The 18,972-nt window shown below is 45.1% G+C and overlaps 1 protein-coding gene across 9 annotated transcripts; it reads left to right on the top strand.

Moving 5' to 3' along the window:
* Nucleotides 1-337: 337 nt before the first annotated feature.
* On the top strand, nt 338-14,727 carry LOC307031789 (uncharacterized protein). 9 transcript variants are annotated; one of them, XR_013806073.1, is made up of 2 exons: nt 338-869; nt 14,601-14,686. XR_013806073.1 is itself a non-coding variant. In XM_079669192.1 (2 exons), exon 2 carries the CDS (start codon nt 3,350-3,352, stop codon nt 4,673-4,675), a length of 1,326 nt encoding a protein of 441 aa, XP_079525318.1. In that variant the 5' UTR covers nt 356-869; nt 3,325-3,349; the 3' UTR covers nt 4,676-5,005. The 9 variants fall into 9 exon arrangements, 3 of the variants coding, with proteins under 3 accessions (XP_079525318.1, XP_079525319.1, XP_079525320.1); XM_079669192.1 differs by lacking the exon at nt 14,601-14,686 and adding an exon at nt 3,325-5,005 and having other exon boundaries at nt 356-869; XR_013806074.1 differs by lacking the exon at nt 338-869 and adding an exon at nt 1,090-1,688 and having other exon boundaries at nt 14,601-14,683.
* Nucleotides 14,728-18,972: the final 4,245 nt, after the last annotated feature.

The raw sequence follows: 18,972 nt of genomic DNA, 5'->3' as shown, positions 1-18,972 counted from the left end.
CTGTTTGTCACTTCAATGTTGCACTTGGTAACGGTGGTGTCAGGATTCTCATGTTTTGTCACGTTTGTAGTTTTGTATGTCTGGTTATGGGTGTTTTCCTTTGTGTTTATTGTCTGGTCCTTCTTCCTGTGTTTTTCCCCTGTCGTTAGTTTCCCTGGTGTGTCTAATTGTCTGATTGTGTTCACCTGTCGCCCTTGTGTTTCTCCTCCCCTGCCCGGCTGTTTCTCGTCTTGTGATTACCCCTCTCTATATTTAGTCTTGTCTCTTCCTGTGTTCAGTGTTGGTTCATTATTTGTCATTGGGCGCGGGAAGGGGGGTGCTGAGGGCGCTGCAGCACCCCCTAGCGGCAGGCAGGGGGTGCGGAGCTCCCCTGTCTGAATTATTATTTGACGGTTATTGCTGCTCCCGCTGTGCATAATCTGTGTAATATGTAGCCAATAAATTCCACATTGTTGGTAAAATGATATTTTGGCCTGCCCCGAATGTTTTTTCTGTAGCCCCGGACAATTCTACCTCAATAATATAATACATTAACCGTGCTTTACGTGAACCTCATCAAGACACTAGAAAGGACGGCAGAACTGTAATTTCCCGTGTTCAGTGAATGCAACAGAGGCAAGACACCAGACCAATCAGAGAGTTGGATGGAAATAAAAGTGTGCTTGTGTCATTCAAGCTCGCGGCTCTGTGTGTGTGCGGAAATAGCGCATTTAGTGTGTGTGAGAGAGGGGGAGAGAGAGAGGGACCGGTGCCAGCAGCAGGGACCGTGTTGTTAGCATCTGGTTAGCTAGCTGCACTAACGGACATACGGAGCTGTTTGTTCCACAACAAGCTGGAGGAGAGCTCTCCTCTCAGACTGAGAGGCTCAGGTGAGCTAAAGGACTCTCTGAGTGTTTAGATAGTTAACTTTAGTCTAAGTTATCTCAGTGGGTCTCAAACGGTTTGGTCAAAAATTATTCAAAATATTATTTCCGCGGCACACCTTCATATGATCATTATAGTTATAAAAAAAATAAGAGAATAAAGGAAAAACAATTATGAAATACTATATGGCAGTAAAACAAGAATACAGATTGAAAGGGGAGTGATTTGTAAAATATCCATAAAGAAAAAGAACATCTGCTTACAGTTGTGTTTCATCTGGGTGTTGAGAGATGTATCCATCGATCTCTTAATGTTGCTCTCAAAGGGCACCAGATTGATGCTTTTAACTTCAATATTTAAAAAAAATCTTCCCGGGGGAGCATCCCCCCGGACCCCCCTAAAGGAGGTGAGGTCCGCTCCCCACTCGTAAAAAATAGCACTTTACCCCTGCCTATATGCCGTGAGCTGATTATCGAGCCTTCATTGTAACAGTCGCGGGTTTACTGTGTGTTTGCGTGTGGGGAGTTTTTTTGTGCGTGCTCTATAGTGCCCGTAATAGTGTTCACTGGAGTCCAGCACCTCAGCACCCGCACTCAAAATACCTTCCCGCGCCTCATTCCTGTTCCCCTTCATGTGGGTCACTGTCACCTTTGTTTGGACGCTACCTCGTACCTGTTAGTGGATTCTTGTTTTGCCTCGTACCTGTACCTGGATTCTTGTTTTGTTCGGCTTTTGGGAAATAAAGCTCGCCTTTTTGTTTCCTTTTGAAACCTGCTTCCTCCTCATTCTGCATTTGGGTCCTATTTTTCCACACACCCTAACAGGTGGGGTTGATTTGAATGACTACTGGATAGCCTAACCTGTAATAATACTGTATAATATAATATTTGTTGATTTATAATGTGTATTCATAACCTAAATCTGCAAAGTAACTTTACTAAATATGTAAAATAAATGTAACTATTAAACTAGCATAACTTGAAAATACTCGACTAAAGTACAAGTACCTCAATGTGCACAGTAGGCTACTTGAGTAGGCCTACATGTATACTACACTACTGTTTATAATATACTATCATTTTAAACACCCAATTTAATAGATAAACGCTTGAAGAATTAACTTTAAGTTTAACTGGATGGGGCGGTTTTAATTGACCAATCCAGAAAACCTGTCATACTTAACAGGCCATCTCTCCACTTAAGTAAGTACGCTGAAAGGTAAGGACTCAAAACCAGTCATTAATTGAGATAAGTGATCTAATATCGGTGTATTCTTGAAGCTGCCAAGTATATTGATTACTTATAGGAAAATAAAAAGTACCTATGTTAACTGTATCACAAACGTAGGGATGTAAACAAAACAACGTCAACAGCTAAACCAAAAGCTAAGCTAGTCAATGTTCAACTGATATTATTCAAATTATTGCGATCGTTACTGCTCAACAAACGGTCAAAGTTAACGGCTATAACATTACTGTACATGTTACCGTGGATACAGTTAACCTAACTTGAATCGGAAGAAATTACTTCAACAGCAAACGTAGCTTGCTAGCTAAAGTTAGCTAACTAGTTCATATGAATTGTTACCACAAATAAGTTTAAATATACACCCCTATTAACGTTATTCATGTTGGTGTTATCTGGCCAATGAGGTGGTAATGAAGAACACTTACTGAAATATATTACTTAAGTACATTTACTAAAGTAGGCCTACTTAATTTTACTTCAGTATATTTAGAGGTACTTGTACTTGAGTATTTTCATGTTATGCTAGTTTTTACTTCTACATTTTGGCAGCAAATATTTACTCACTACATTTTTTGACAACATTAGTTACTATTTGCTTTTGCATTTTTATGTTGTTTTTGCGAACATTAAATCAAATAATACACTATGATGTTCTATCAGGGATGGAAATAACTGGCAGTATAACAAGTTATTAATGTTACGTGATCCTTTACAGCTGCACATGATAGCAGTGATATAATATCTATTTCCCGAAAAAAGGCCACTTTGGATAATGAGTACTTTTAGATTTGGTACCTAAGTATATTTTGCTGCTATTGTTTTTTTACTTTGACTTGAGTAACTTTTTGAATGCAGGACTTTTATTTGTAACAAAGTATTTTTAGACTGTGGTATTATGACTTTTCCTTAAGTATAACATCTGTGTACTTCTTCCGCCATAATGCAATAACATATCCATTAAGTTAAACTATAAGGTAACATTATCTTACTTGCACTATATTTCTATCACTAACGTTTTAAGTCCCTTTTTACTTTCACTGAGGGAATATTTCACTTTATTTTCTCCAATATTCTGTTTTTGGTTTCAGATTTTAGGCAAAAAAATCTTCCTTTTCATAACTAGCAAAAAGATAAAAGTGTCTTCAGGAAATGTACTGTATAAGTAAATTCAATTTTCTTTTTATCAACCTTTTTTGTTTATCTACTCTACAGTCCTGCATCCCCACAGATGTGAAAGATGAGGCAGAACATGTCTGGAAGTTCCCTGCTCATACAAAAGACAACCAGCTTTCCTGAGGAGAATTTATCAGAACGAAATGTTGACATGATGGCCAACCAGAGCCATGTGTTGTGTCTCCCCGTGGTCTCTGACGAGCAGAAGCTTATATGGGTGCACTCAAATGATTTCAACCTACAGCTGGATGGTGCAGAAGAGCTGAACAAGGCCTTCGACCAGTTTCCATACCTGACGGAGAAACAGACAGCTACACTGGCACAGCGCTGCTCCTTGCACCCAGACCAGGTGAAGGTGTGGTTCATGATACAGAGGCTCCGCTATGGCATCAGCTGGGAATTTAAAGACATCAGGAAGGTTCGGAGGCAGTTCAAGTTGAGTTTGGGGGAGGCAGAGCTGCAAACCAGGAAGGGGGAACAGAAAGAGGATGGAGACAAAAAAAATAAATGTAAAACACCTGATGGGAAGAAGGCAGGAGAGGTTAGGGAGGAACAGGGTGCAAGTGAGGGAAGGAGAAGTGGGGGAAATGTGGAGGCTGATGAACTATTGGAGAGAAGAATGAGACAGGAGCAGCTAATGAAGAAAGACAAGGATGGAAAAGTAGAAGAAAAGAAAAGGAATACTCAGAGGAAGCGGAAAAGTATGACGGTGACAGACGAGGTGGGAATTAAAAAAACAAAGCAAGCGGAGGAGAATATTGTGGGGATGGCAAAAGAAGCAAACAGAGGAAGTGAGTGTCAGAAGTCCACTCAGTCGGAGATAGCGCTTTTTACCGAAAGGAATAGGAAGGCAAAAGCAAAAGCGTCTGTCCCTGAAAGTGGGGTACCCAATGAGACACAGGATGCAATGCCCCTGCTCATCCCTTTGGTTCAAACTCAGGCCCCCAGCATGCCTCCTCTCACTGACAACCAGACAGAAGTGCTGGGAAAAAATGACGACACTCCTCCTTCTACCTCTAATAATGGAAAGACCCCTGAGAAAAGTCACTGTGAGGAGAAATCAGAAACGCAGACACAAACCGAGTCAACAACCACCAATGGAGGCAACTATAAAAAAAAAAGGGCACTTCCCACCCGTGTGGTACCCAAAACAAAGAGGCAGTTTCAGTTGTTGAGGATGAAGGAGGCTTTCACGGAATGCCAGTATCCAGACGTTGAGGCGTACAGCAGGCTGGCTGAGGTGGTTGGAATGCCGCGCCACAGGTTGGTTCATTGGTACGGAGACATGCGCTATTATATCAAGAGATTCAGGCCGCACTGGATGAATAGCGAGCAATACGGCCAGGCCGTTGCCAACGTCAGGTACCGGCAGAGCCTGAGAGCACTGTGAAAGAAGGAGGTCAAATCCTGTGCACCGAATAACCCCTCAATGGGAAGTCATTGAATCCTCTGTTCACGTTTTAAAGGAGGCATCAGAAGAAGGTGTTCACTTTGATTTTGTGTTTTTGAAAGACATTTGTTCACATGCATTTGCCTCCTCTTTCACATGGAATGTATCTCTGTTATTCTGTTATTGTTATTACTTGACCTGTTTGCGGTTATGATGTATGTACAGTCTTTTCTCATTTGCAACGTAGATGCTATTTTCACATCAACGATTTCCTTTTGTACCGTGCAGACGTTTTTATTGTCGTTCAAGTAAAACAGTTTGTTGTTTGAACATGACTCTTCTTGTCTTTATTTACATCGAAACACTCCTAAACTGACAAAATGATCAGTGAACAGCGGCTGTAATCTCAAAGCAAATAGAAAAATAGTTACCAAAAACAAAGGACAATTCTAGAATATTATGTGAAATATATTGCACAAACAATAGAAAAACAGATGACAGTTGTTCTCATGTTATCCAGCTACATTCAAAAAGCTTCCTCTGTTGTTACTACAGGTCTTCACGCGTTAAAGATCCCTATTTATTCAACAATATGACCAGTCCAAGTTGCTCTATGATACGTCTAGGCAGGTCAGTTCCAGCTGGCTTTGTACTCTCCTCTGCTGCTGCCAGAGCTCTGCGCCTTCGATAATGCGACGGATCATGGAGGCGGTAGTGATAAGCAGGCGTCCAGCGGCGTGTAGGAGGGTGGAGGCCACACGCAGGGCTTCTCTTCTATACTTGGACCAGTATATGCTGAATACTAGACCACAGTACTATAGTGCGTACAGTACAGTACATAGTAATGAAGTGCTCAATTCACAGCAGAGGTGTTATCCAGTACCAAAGTGTGTTGGCTGACGTTAACAATTCATTTATGAATCATTACAGCCTCTACATCAACGGGTCATTCCTTTTCAGTTTTACACCATGAGCGTGTAGTTAGTCCTACATTAACTGTGTTGTTTCCTTTGCTTATTGTCACATTGGTGTTAAAATGTCCAATTGAAATGCCGTTTTTTCAAATACACTTGTCTTAATCAGTCAATAAAAGCATTCCAAATCTTACTCTTTTTTTATGGCTTTATTGTTGATCAGTTCATCCACAGATCACAATGTGAGTAGGATACAAAAAGCTAGAATTACTTTTCTTTTTGATTTAAAACCATGCAGTGTAAGATCACTAAAATGTGAAAGCAATTACACATTCAACACCTCTAGAGGGAGACAAACACCTTCAACTGTCAGGCAGAAACAGTAGAAACATAACCAACTCCCAAAATACACTGCCATGGAGACAGCTGAAGATCACATTGGCTACCGTGTGTAAGTTGTTCACTATAAAGAATCACAACATATTGTTTGCACTAAAGGCACTATATTTACATTTGACAGCAAGTCAACATATCATCAATTACATTTATATGAATCCAATAAAAGCAGATACTTGCACTTCTGAGCTTTGTTCAATGATCAGCATTTTCCGACCCATTACAGAAACTCACAAACCACCTCTGTGATGCAAACGCCCCCAATAACTGCTCCACAGGAACACTTATCTTGATGAGGGCTGTAGTTGCGGCTTCCATCACTGTATCGATTTTTGTAATAGTTGTAAGCCTTCCCACATGTGCATTGCCATGGGTTCTGTTGGATATTTTGGGCGTTTTTCTTTTCTACTTGAACGAAGGGTGCCAGGTCCCAGTTGCTGGGAATCGCCTTTATTGTGATTATTTCTTCCCTCTGGTGCTGTCCGGTTCTGCTGAAGAAGGACAGCGAGGAGCCAACAAAGTTCCAAAACACTTCCACCGCTTCAGGTCGTGGTGCTGCCTCATCTCCATTTTGTGTGAGTAGTGCAGAGAAAACGTTGTGTTTTTTCTTTGTTGGGGTCATGAAATGTGTCTGCATCCCTGTGGAACTGACTGATGTATCAGAGGAATCCTCATTTTCTGTTGTGAGAGAGCTGAGCTTATTATCTTCGCAGCGCAGACCATAGACCGGTCCATCCATGACGTTTTTTGCAGACTGTTTGTCACATAAACCAATGTTCCAGTCAGAGTCCTGGGAAAAACAGACCATCCACCTCTGGAAGTTTGGAGTTGACAGGGTGCTACGGATCAGAAGAGTGGCAGTACATTGCTCTGATGAACTACTGTAGAAAACCTTCCTTTTGTGTTCGGACAGTGACATGGCAGGGCCGAAAATCAGGGGGTCAAAGATCAGGTTTGAACCAGTAGCAACAAGCTCCTGGTGGTTCTCTGGGTCAACCAGGGTGAGCAAGGATCCCCAGAAGTGGCCGGCTTGCTTCTCCATTTCCTCCCCATTCTGTCTTATCTCCTTAAACAGTTTGTCTCTGTCACAATCGGTCTGTGTTGTGTTTTGTCTTGTCTTTTTCTGTCTTTGGTTTCATGTTTTATTTTGAAAAGTCTTCATCTCCTGTCTTGCCTGTTGCTGTCTGTCTGTTTTCCCTCCTACCTAATTACCCGATTGTGTTCACCTGGTGCCCCTGTGTTTTCTCCTCCCTCCTCACCTGTGTCTTGTTTGTGTGATTAGTCTTGTGTGTATTTAAGTTCTGGTTTTTCTGCCTGTCATTGTTGGTTCATTGTTTTTCTTTGACTGTGTTCTTGGGTTAGTGTTCTGTTTGTGCCTCTAGACCAGTGGTTCTCAAACTTTTTCTGTCAGGCCCCCCCTTTGGAGAAAAAAAAAAGTCGGGCCCCCCCCAACACAAATAGTCAGGCTCATTGGCAGCACCAGAGATTTATTTTGGGGGTGCTGTGGGGTAGCTTGACGTTTCATAGAGGGTGCTCAAAACATTTAGGGTTTCCCATTAATGTACCGGGCGCTACAGCGGAATTTTCTACTGCAACAATCCCCACGCAAATACACAGTGTACCCGCGACTGCTACAATGAAGGCTCGATAATCAGTTCACGGCATATAGGTGTAAGCAGGGGTAAAGTGCTGTGTTTATAGGTGGTGTGTGGACCTCACATAGGGTCAAGATGTATTTTTAAATATTGAAGTTAAATGTATCAATCTGGTGCACTTTGAGAGCAAAATGAAGAGATCTATGGATACCTCTCTCAACACCCATATGAAACAGAACTGTTAACAGATTAACTTTTTCTTTATGGATATTTCACAAATCACCCTTTTAAACGTTATTCTTGTTTTACTGTCATATAGTTTTTCATACCTGTTTTTCATTTCTTGTCTTATTTTTTTAGAACTATAATGATCATATAAACGTGCGCCTCGGAAATAATTGTTTACATTAATGTTGACCAAAACATTTGAGACCCACTGAAATAACACTGAGAGAGTCTCTCAGTCTGACAGGAGAGGACTCTCCTCCACTTTGTTGTTGAAGAACATCCGTTAGCGTAGTTCGCTAGCACCAGAAGCTAACAACAACGATCTCCGGTACCGGTGCGCTCTCTCTCGCGCGCACACAAAATGGCTCGTTCCACACACACACAGAGCCGAGCTTTAATGAAACACAGAGACCCAGACGTAATAGTACTGTACTGAATCATATTATTCTCGAATCAATCATTTTTGAAATTATGATTTTTATTTATTTTTATTTTTTAATAACCATTTTTCCTCCTGGTCTCTCGCGCCCCTGAGAACCACTGCTCTAGACCTTGAAATAAAGGTATTTTTTCAGTTTATTCTGCATTTGGGTCTTGCCTGCTTCACTCAACCGTAACAGAATGAACCAACCACAAATGGACCCAGCAGATGATCCATTTGAGGTAGAATTACAGCATTTTACCTTTTATCTGGCTTGCTGCTTTGATTGGTGGAAGGGAGCGTCCAGTGTTCGGCAGAAGAGGTGGAGGCACACCGGTTGGCAGCAGAGAAACCATGTTTTGTTGAGTTCTTACCTGACTGGATTTTGGACTTCCTTTCAACATGTGATTCCCAGCCTGCTAGCCCCAGGCATGCTAGCCCCCTGCCTCCCAATTCCCAACCTGACGCCGTACGTCTCGGTGTGTTCCGTCTGGAGTCAACCCCTGCTTCTTCCCCATTTCCTGCTCCTGTCCAGGATTCGTACTCGGGTGCTCCTCTGGCTTTTGGAGGTCCACGGAGCCTCCAAAAGGCTCCTAAGAGAAGGAGTTGCAGGTCCAGGCTAGCAGCCCGAGCCCCAGAAGCCATGCTCCAGTACAGGCCCCAGCAAACATGGTCGCGGCTCCAGTACCGGCCCCAGCAGCCATGGTTCCAGCCCCAATTCTGGCCCCAGCAGCCATGGTCCTAGCTTCGTTTCTGGCCCCAGCAGCCATGGTTCCGGCTCCAGAACCGGCCCACAAAGCCATGGATCCGTGCACCAGTATCGGCCCACACAGCCATGCTTCCGTGCTCCATTACCTGGCTTACACAGCCAGGATCCAGGCTTCTGTTCCTTGCCCAACAGCCATGGTTCCGGCTCCAGAACCGGCCCCAGCAGCCATGGTTTCGGCTCCAGTACTGGCTCTCCGGCCGACGCTAGCTCCCCGTGTCCTGTCGGCGTACCGACCGACTCCAGCACCTCGTCTCCTGTTGGCTCTCCGGCCGACGCCAGCTCCCCGTGTCCTGTCGGCGTACCGGCCGACGCCAGCTCCCCGTGTCCTGTCGGCGTACCGGCCGACACCAGCCCACCGTGTTCTGTCGGCGAACCGACAGTCTCAAGTTTTCTCTCAAGTTCCTTCTCAAGTCCACTCTCAAGTCTCCTTACAAGTGAACTCTCGAGTTCCCTCTCGAATACCCCCTCTCGAGTCCCCTCTCGAGTCCCCTCTCAAGTTCCTTCTCGAGTCCCCTCTCAAGTCTCCTCTCGAGTCCCTTCTAAGTCACCTCTCGAGTTCTCTTTCAAGTCTCCTTACAAGTCAACTTTCGAGTTCCCTCTCTAGTCCCCTCTCAAGTCCCCTCTCGAGTCCCCTCTCGAGTCTCCTCTCGAGTTTCCTTTCGAGTTCCCTCACAAGTTCCCTCTCGAGTTCCCCCTCCAGTTCCCTCTCGAGTTCCCCCTCCAGTCACCTCTCGAGTCCCCTCTCAAGTCCCCTCTCGAGTCTCCTTTCAAGTCACCTCTCAAGTTCCCTCTCAAATCCCCTCTCCATTCACCTCTCAAGTCTCCTCTCAAGTTCCTTCTCGAGTTCCCTCTCGAGTCCCCTCTCGAGTCTCCTTACAAGTCAACTCTCGAGTTCCCTCTCGAGTCCCCTCTCAAGTCCCCTCTCCAGTCACTTCTCCAGTCACCTCAAGTCTCTTCTCAAGTTCCTTCTCGAGTTCCCTCTCGAGTCTTCTCTCGAGTTCCCTCTCAAGTCCCCTCTCCAGTCACCTCTCAAGTCTACTTTCAAGTTCCTTCTCGAGTTCCCTCTCGAGTCCCCTCTCGAGTCTCCTTACAAGTCAACTCTCGAGTTCCCTCTCGAGTCCCCTCTCAAGTCCCCTCTCCAGTCACCTCTCCAGTCACCTCTCAAGTTCCTTCTCGAGTCCCGTCTCGAGTCCCCTCTCGAGTCCGCTCTCGAGTTCCCTCTCGAGTCCCCTCTCAAGTCACCTCTCGAGTTCCCTCTCAAGTCTCCTTACAAGTCAACTCTCGAGTCCCCTCTCAAGTCCCCTCTCCAGTTCCATCTCAAGTCCCCTCTCCAGTTCCTACTCTAGTCCCTTCTCTAGTCCCTACTCAAGTCCCTACTCAAGTGCCGTTGGAGGTTTCCGCTGGGGTTCCTGCCAACTCCATGTCCAGTCCCGTTGGAGGTCCCGCCGACAACTCTTCTGCCGGGGGTCCTGCCAACCCCTTGTCCTGTTCCGTTGGAGGCCCCGCCATCACCTGTCTCGCCGGGGGTCCTGCCAACTTCTGGTTCTCTTCCGTGGGGGATCCTGTCGAAGCCTGTCCCACCGGCTCCGGTTCCTGTTCGGCCGACACCTGGTCCTGCCCGGCCTCCGGAGCTGTCTGGCCTTCGCCCTTGAGCCCGGCCCCCTGAGAGCCGCGGTCTTCGCCCTCGAGCCCGGCCCCCTGATAGCCGCGGTCTTCGCCCTCGAGCCAGATCCCCTGAGAGCCGCGGTCTTCGCCCTCGAGCCCGGCCCCCTGAGTGCCGCGGTCATCGCCCTCGGGCCCGGCCCTCTGACTCTTCCTGCCGCTGCCTTCGCCCTCATGCTCGGCCCCCTGAGTTTGCCCGCTGTGGCCTTCGCCCCACCATGGACTCTGCCTTGTCCCCGGGCCGTCCCCCCGAGACCCCCACCTTGGACTCTGCCTTGCCCCCGGGCCGTCCGCCCGAGTCCCCCTTTTCGGCTTCTGCCTTGCCCCCGGGCCGTCCGCCCGAGATCCCTTCCGGGTCCTCCACTGTGCTCCTGGGCTGTCAGCCCAAAACCCGTCCTCCAGACCCCCTCCACCCACCCTGGTGGCCCTAGTTTTGTGTCCCTCCTCCGGTCCCCCTCCACCCACTCTGCTGGACGTTTTTTTTTTCTGGACATTTGTTTTGTGTGTTTTGGGACGTCTGGGATCCGTCCCTTGATGGTGGGGTAATGTCACGATCTGTCTGTGTTTTGTCTTGTCTTTTTCTGTCTTTGGTTTCATGTTTTATTTTGAAAAGTCTTCACCTCCTGTCTTGCTTGTTGCTGTCTGTCTGTTTTCCCTCCTACCTAATTACCCGATTGTGTTCACCTGGTGCCCCTGTGTTTTCTCCTCCCTCCTCACCTGTGTCTTGTTTGTGTGATTAGTCTTCTGTGTATTTAAGTTCAGATTTTTCTATCTGTCATTGTTGGTTCATTGTTTGTCTTTGACTGTGTTCTCGGGTTAGTGTTCTGTTTGTGCCTCTAGACCTTGAAATAAAGGTATTTTTTCAGTTTATTCTGCATTTGGGCCCTGCCTGCTTCACTCAACCGTAACAGTCCCGGTCACTGCCAGGCTCCAACCCTTTTCTCAGGTCCACAGCCTTGGCCTTCTCCAAATCCTGATGCACCTGAGAATACATCTGCAGGAATCTGAAGGTGTCCTTCTCCTTCTGTGCTGCTTGCATTCTGCTTTTGCTGGTTTTGCTGGCCACCATACGGGCAGAGACTGAACTCTGGACGCTGATCAGAGCAATATCACGCAGGCTGGTCACAGCTTCAACGAGACGCAGACAGGAGCGACCAAGCTCCTCTCTTTCACTCTTCTCCCACTTCCCCAGATTCACATAATCCTCATTAGTTTTCACCAGTGAAGCCTGCTGATCTGCGTTGAGCTTCTCCATGAGCTCTTTGTGGGCCGTGGAGAAGGTCTTCATGTTGTGAAGACGGTGCTGGTCTTCAATGGCGCAGGAAACAAACACACAGGTAAATTCATCCAAGCAGTAGTACTCCAAGAGCTTGACATGTTGGGGGGATTTAGTAGTGCTTAAGCCTGCAAACCCCAAGGCCAGTGGTTCAGTCAGAGGATGTGTTTGCAGTAACACAGGAGAGGTCAGGTGGGTCTGGAGATGCTGGACACACATGGAGATCTCACATTTCATGCAGCTCTTCCGTGCCGGTTTCCTGTCCTCTGTGCACATGTCGCAGAGGATAACTTTTTGATTCTTTAGTAGATTGTCAGACATGTTTTCAGAATGCCTTCGTTGTTTAATGTGGATTAACAAAAACAGGTTGCCCTTGTAAACAAAATATTTGCTTGCCGGTATCGCAGAGTCTGGTGTGACAGCTTGAGCCTCTTTCATTGGAATAGAAAGTTGACGTTGGTGTGCACATAAATGACTCTTTTATAGCCGTAAGATAGTGTCTATGCCCTTTTAACCATAAAAAGGCTTACATTTCCTTACCTTATCAATATACCATATTAGTCATGGTAGAGCTAATATGACTATAGTCTCAAAATAGCCATACAGTTGGATTAAAGTCATCTTCTGAACATTTTTGAACAAAAAATCAAACAAACTTTATAGGATTTATTTCAGGGCTGTCATATTGTACTATACAGTTGTACCTTATGAACTGGAAACCTAGGGTATAGTTTTGTTAATATATATAGTTATAGTTAGTTAATATATATATATATATATATATATATATATATATATATATATATATATATATATATATAATCAGAGGTGGAAGTTGTACTCAGATGAATTACTCAAGTATAATTAGCAATACTTAAACTACCAAAAGTACTAGTTTTGCAAAATAGCCATTTTAGGCACCAGATATGTTTAAATGTTTTTAGAAAAGTTATTGTTGGATTTATCTGTTTGTCACTTCAATGTTGCACGTGGTAACGATGGGGTTTATTTGAATGACTACTGGATGGCTTAACCTGTAATAATACTGTATAATATAATATTTGTTGATTTATAATGTGTTTTCATAACCTAAATCTGCAAAGTAACTTTACTAAATATGTAAAATAAATGTAAGTATTAAACTAGCATAACTTGAAAATACTCGATTAAAGTACAAGTAGCCTACCTCAATGTGTACAGTAGGCTACTTGAGTAGGCCTACATGTATACTACACTACTGTTTATAATATACTATCATTTTAAACACCCAATTTAATAGATAAACCCTTAAAGACTTAACTTTAAGTGTAACTGGATGGGGCGGTTTTAATTGACCAATCCAGAAAACCTGTCATACTTAACAGGCCATCTCTCCACTTAAGTAAGTACGCTGAAAGGTAAGGACTCAAAACCAGTCATTAATTGAAATAAGTGATCTAATATCGGTGTATTCTTGAAGCTGCCAAGCATATTGATTACTTATAGGAAAATAAAAAGTACCTATGTTAACTGTATCAGAAACGTAGGGATGTAAACAAAACAACGTCAACAGCTAAACCAAAAGCTAAGCTAGTCAATGTTCAACTGATATTTATTCAAATTATTGCGATCGTTACTGCTCAACAAACGGTCAAACTTAACGGCTATAACATTACTGTACATGTTACCGTGGATACAGTTAATCTAACTTGAATCGGAAGAAATTACTTCAAGAGCAAACGTAGCTTGCTAGCTAAAGTTAGCTAACTAGTTCATATGAATTGTTACCACAAATAAGTTTAAATATACACCCCTATTAACATTATTCATGTTGGTGTTATCTGGCCAATGAGGTGGTAATGCAGAACATTTACTGAAATATATTACTTGAGTACATTTACTAAAGTAGGCCTACTTAATTTTACTTCAGTATATTTAGAGGTACTTGTACTTAAATATTTTCATGTTATGCTAGTTTTTACTTCTACATTTTGGCAGCAAATATTGTACTCACTACATTTTGACAACATTAGTTACTATTTGCTTTTGCATTTTTATGTTGTTTTTACGAACATTAAATCAAATAATACACTCTGATTTTCTATCAGGGATGGAAATAACTGGCAGTATAACAAGTTATTAATGTTACGTGATCCTTTAACAGCTGCACATGATTGCCACATAATGCATTACTATAGCAGTGATATAATATCTATTTCCCGAAAAAAGGCCACTTTGGATAATGAGTACTTTTAGATTTGGTACTTAAGTATATTTTGCTGCTATTGTTTTTTTACTTTGACTTCAGTAACTTTTTGAATGCAGGACTTTTATTTGTAACAAAGTATTTTTAGACTGTGGTATTATGACTTTTCCTTAAGTATAACATCTGTGTACTTCTTCCGCCATAATGCAATAACATATCCATTAAGTTAAACTATAAGGTAACATTATCTTACTTGCACTATATTTCTATCACTAACGTTTTAAGTCCCTTTTTACTTTCACAGAGGGAATATTTCACTTTATTTTCTCCACTATTGTGTTTTTGGTTTCAGATTTGAGGCAAAAAAAAATCTTCCTTTTCATAACTAGCAAAAAGATAAAAGTGTCTTCAGGAAATTTACTGTATAAGTAAATTCAATTTTTCTTTTTATCAACCTTTTTTGGTTATCTACTCCACAGTCCTGCATCCCCACAGATGTGAAAGATGAGGCAGAACATTTCTGGAGGTTCCGTGCTCATACAAAAGACAACCAGCTTTCCTGAGGAGAATTTATCAGAACCAAATGTTGACATGATGGCCAACCAGAGCCATGTGTTGTGTCTCCCCGTGGTCTCTGACGAGCAGAAGCTTATATGGGTGCACTCAAATGAGTTCAACCTACAGCTGGATGGTGCAGAAGAGCTGAACAAGGCCTTCGACCAGTTTCCATACCTGACGGAGAAACAGACAGCTACACTGGCACAGCGCTGCTCCTTGCACCCAGACCAGGTGAAGGTGTGGTTCATGATACAGAGGCTCCGCTATAATAAATAATAATAATAATAGATTTAATTTGTTAGCGCTTTTACAGGTGCTCAAAGACGCTTTACAGATAATAGTGAAGAAAAAAAAGAAAAGAGAAGAAAGGAACAACAAATAAATATATAGTTAAAGTTAAAGTCAAATAATACAAAAACAATCACACATGAAAAGCCAGATTGAAGAGGTGAGTTTTTGTTAGTTTTTTGAAGGTGGTGAGGTCGGTGCAGTCTCTGATGGGTTGTGGGAGTGAGTTCCAGAGGGAGGGGGCAGCGACGGAGAAGGCTCTGTCCCCCCAGGTCCGGTGATTGGTGCGGGTGGGGATGGATAGGAGGTTGGCTTCTGATGAGCGGAGGCAGCGGGAAGGGGTGTGGTGGTGCAGCAGGTCTGTGAGGTAGGGGGGGGCCTGGTTGTTGAGGGCTTTGTAAGTTATGAGGAGGACTTTGAAGTGGATTCTTTGACGGACGGGGAGCCAGTGGAGGTTCTGGAGGATGGGAGTGATGTGGTCTCGGGAGCGGGTGTTGGTGAGGAGGCGGGCAGCAGAGTTCTGGATATGTTGGAGTTTATTGAGGAGGTTGGATGGTATGCCATAGAGGATGCTATTGCAGTAGTCGAGTCGTGAAGTGATGAATGTATGAATCAGGATTTCAGCAGCAGAGGAGGAGAGTGATGGGCGGAGACGGGCAATGTTTTTGAGGTGGAAAAAGGCGGTCCTGGTGATGTGATTTATGTGGTGGTTGAATTTGAGCTGACTGTCGAAAATGACTCCGAGGTTGCGGATGTGAGGGGGGGGAGATAGAGTGTGGCTGTCAATGGTGAAGTTGAAATTCTAGATGTCTTTGATACGGGATGGGGGGGCCGATGATGATGATGTCTGATTTGGCACTGTTCAGTTGGAGATAGTTTGTTTGCATCCATGCTTTTATTTCTGAGAGACAGTTGGTGAGAGTGGAGTGTGTTGTGGGGGTGATGGTTTTTGTTGAGATATAAAGTTGGATGTCATCGGCGTAGCAGTGAAATTGAAGGTTGTGGCGACAAATTATTTTGCCAAGGGGGAGCATGTAAAGGATGAAGAGGAGGGGGCCAAGCACCGAACCCTGGGGGACGCCTTGGGACAGAGGAGCAGTGGAGGAGGTGCAGTTGTTGATGTTGATAAACTGATGTCTGTCGGTGAGGTAGGATTTCAGCCAGGAGAGTGCAGTGTCAGTGATGTTGAGTGATGATTCGAGGAGGGACAGCAGGATGGTGTGGTTGATGGTGTCGAATGCTGCGGTGAGGTCGAGGAGGATGAGGATGTTCAGGTTGCCGGAGTCAGAGGAGAGGAGGAGGTCGTTTGTGATTTTCAGAAGAGCTGTTTCTGTGCTGTGTTTTGATTGGAAACCGGATTGAAATGGCTCAAAGAGGTCATTGGAGCTGAGGTGGGATTTTAGTTGTGAGGCAATGACACGTTCAAGTATTTTTGACAGAAAGGGGAGATTTGAGATGGGCCGGAAGTTGGACATGATGTCAGGTGTGAGTCCAGGTCTTTTGAGAATGGGTGTGACAGCAGCCAGTTTGAGAGAGGGGGGAACTGATCCAGATCTGAGGGAGGAGTTAATGATGGTGGCGATGAGCTGGGACATGGCAGGGAGGCTTTCTTTAACAAATTTGGAGGGCATTGGGTCAAGTGTGCAGGTGGAGTTAATTCCAGTCATGAAGTTGGACAGTTGCATGGGGGTCACAGGGGAGAAGTGGGACAGGGGCTGTGAGGTGAAGGGGGGGGAGCCAGGAGAGGAGGTGGGGGGTGCTGATGAGGGTGTCAGATTGCTGTAAATGTTGCTGATTTTGGTTTGGAAAAACGAAAGGAAGGAGTTGCACTGTTCGGTGGTGAAGGACGAGGTGGCGTTGTCACAGGGTTTGAGAAGTTTGCTGATGGTGGAGAAGAGACGCTTGGGGTTGCTGGAGCCAGACTGAATGAGTTGTGAGTAGTAATTAGACCGGGCTGCTTTGAGTGCATTACTGTACTGCTGGAGATAGTCTTTGTAGATTTGGAGATGGACTGTTAGTGTGGTTTTCTTGTGTTGGCGTTCAAGTTGACGTTTCCTTGATTTCATTTGGCGGAGTTCGGGGGTATACCAGGGTGCGGAATGTATGAAAGAGACATTTTTAGTTTTTGTGGGGGCCAGTTCATTGAGACAGAAGGAGAGGGTGCTGTTATAATATTCCACAAGTTCAGATGGGTTTTCAGAAAGTGGGGGGGGGGAGGCAGACATCTTGCAGGTAATGGAGGCAGTGATTGCTGAAGGTGAGATGGATTTGAGGTTTCTGTAGGTTATTGTGCGTTTTTGCTTTTGGGCGGGGATGGGGATGTTGATATCCATGATGATGGCCAGGTGATCAGAGATGTGGAGATTGAGGCTGGACAGATGATGGATGGTGAGACCAGTGGAGCAGACCAAGTCCAGGATGTGACCACGGCTGTGTGTTGGGAAGTTGATGTGTTGAGAGAAGTTGCAGCAATGAAGGGTTTCCTTAAATTCAGAGGCATATTTGCAGGTCGGGTCATCAATATGAATGTTAAAATCCCCTAAGAGGAGAACAGATGGGGATATGGCAGAAAGCTGAGTGAGAATGTCAGAGAGGTCAGAGAGAAAGGAGGGGTTTGGCTTCGGGGGACGGTAGATGATGGCTGTGACCAGGGGAGTGGGACCAGAGAGTTTAAAGATCAGGTGTTCAAATGAAGAAGCATCAGGGATGGGGATTATGGTAGCTTTTATTTCCTTTTTGATAATAGCAGCTATACCACCACCCCGCCCTTGTGGGCGAGGTTTGTCAATGTATGTGAATCCTGCTGGGGTGATTTGATTTAAAGAAAAATAGTCCAGGGGCTTTTGCCATGTTTCGGTCAGATACAGAAAGTCCAGGTTATTGTCTTTAATGAATTCATTCAGAATGTGGCTTTTATTGTGGATGGAGCGTGTGTTGAGCAGGGCTGCTCTGAGGTGACGTTGCATTGGGGGGGGTTGTGTGGACCGGGGAAGTGGAAGGAGATTGGTCAGATTCACGTGTTTTTTGTTGTGATGGCGTAGTGTGGGCGTGTGACAGGACCGAATGGACGGGATGGAGTGTGGAGACGTGGAATGAAATAAAAACTTACGTTCAGAGCCTCTGTGTGGAGGACGGCGTTTGCGGAGTATTTCGTTATCTGCGAGGATGTCCATGCAGTCCGGAGGCAGGCGGTTATTAAAGGAGTGGAGATCTGACAGGGAGTAGAGCGGCGGCATGATCCCGTGAAGTGGCGCTAGCACGGAGCTAGCTAATGCTGGGGACCCGGACAGCAGAGACCAGGAGCCGGATGACCGTAGAAGAAGGAGCGGTGTGAGTCCAGATAAAATGAGAGTGATAATCCACAGCATATCAGGAGAATGATTCCAGTGGTTTCCGGAGGAGAATCGTAGGAGGGGCTGACAGCCTGGTGCAGAGTGGGAGCCGGGTGACCAGCCTACTAGCTTGTTAGCTAGCTTGTTAGCCACCGGCTGTAGGCGGCAGGGAGAGACGATGTCAGCGGGGAAGCCGGCTGATCCCAGCGGGATGGGAAGACCCACACGAGCCGCGGAGTTAGGCTGGAGTTAGGCTGGAGTTAGGGTGGAGTTGGGGTGGAGACAGAATTGTTAGCTCGGCAGACTTCAGGGAGCCGAGGAGCATCTAGGTAGCAGCCTGCTAGGTCCGATAATGCTAGCTAGCTAGCGGGCTAGGGACCGATGAGCAGGAAAGAGCCAGCAGGTTGGAGATGACAACACATCTGATATTTTTGCTGATGACTGACGTTTCAAAAGTAGAGAGCCAGACAGGAGAGGTTCTAATCTGGACTAAAGAACAATATTTGGGGCGGAGGAGCGGCGAACAAACAACGCCAGCATCCTCGGCGACCCGGGAAAAACAGTAAATATGGCTATGGCATCAGCTGGGAATTTAAAGACATCAGGAAGGTTCGGAGGCAGTTCAAGTTGAGTTGGGGGGGAGGCAGAGCTGCAAACCAGGAAGGGGGAACAG

The sequence above is a fragment of the Notothenia rossii genome (assembly GCF_949606895.1).
Source record: "Notothenia rossii genome assembly, chromosome: 3".
Lineage (NCBI taxonomy): Eukaryota > Metazoa > Chordata > Actinopteri > Perciformes > Nototheniidae > Notothenia > Notothenia rossii.
This window is presented reverse-complemented; position numbering and strand designations above follow the sequence as displayed.

Coding starts and splice junctions, on each gene's coding strand:
- LOC307031789 (XM_079669192.1), top strand. CDS start 3,350: ATGAGGCAGAACATGTCTGGAAGTTCCCTGCTCATACAAAAGACAACC.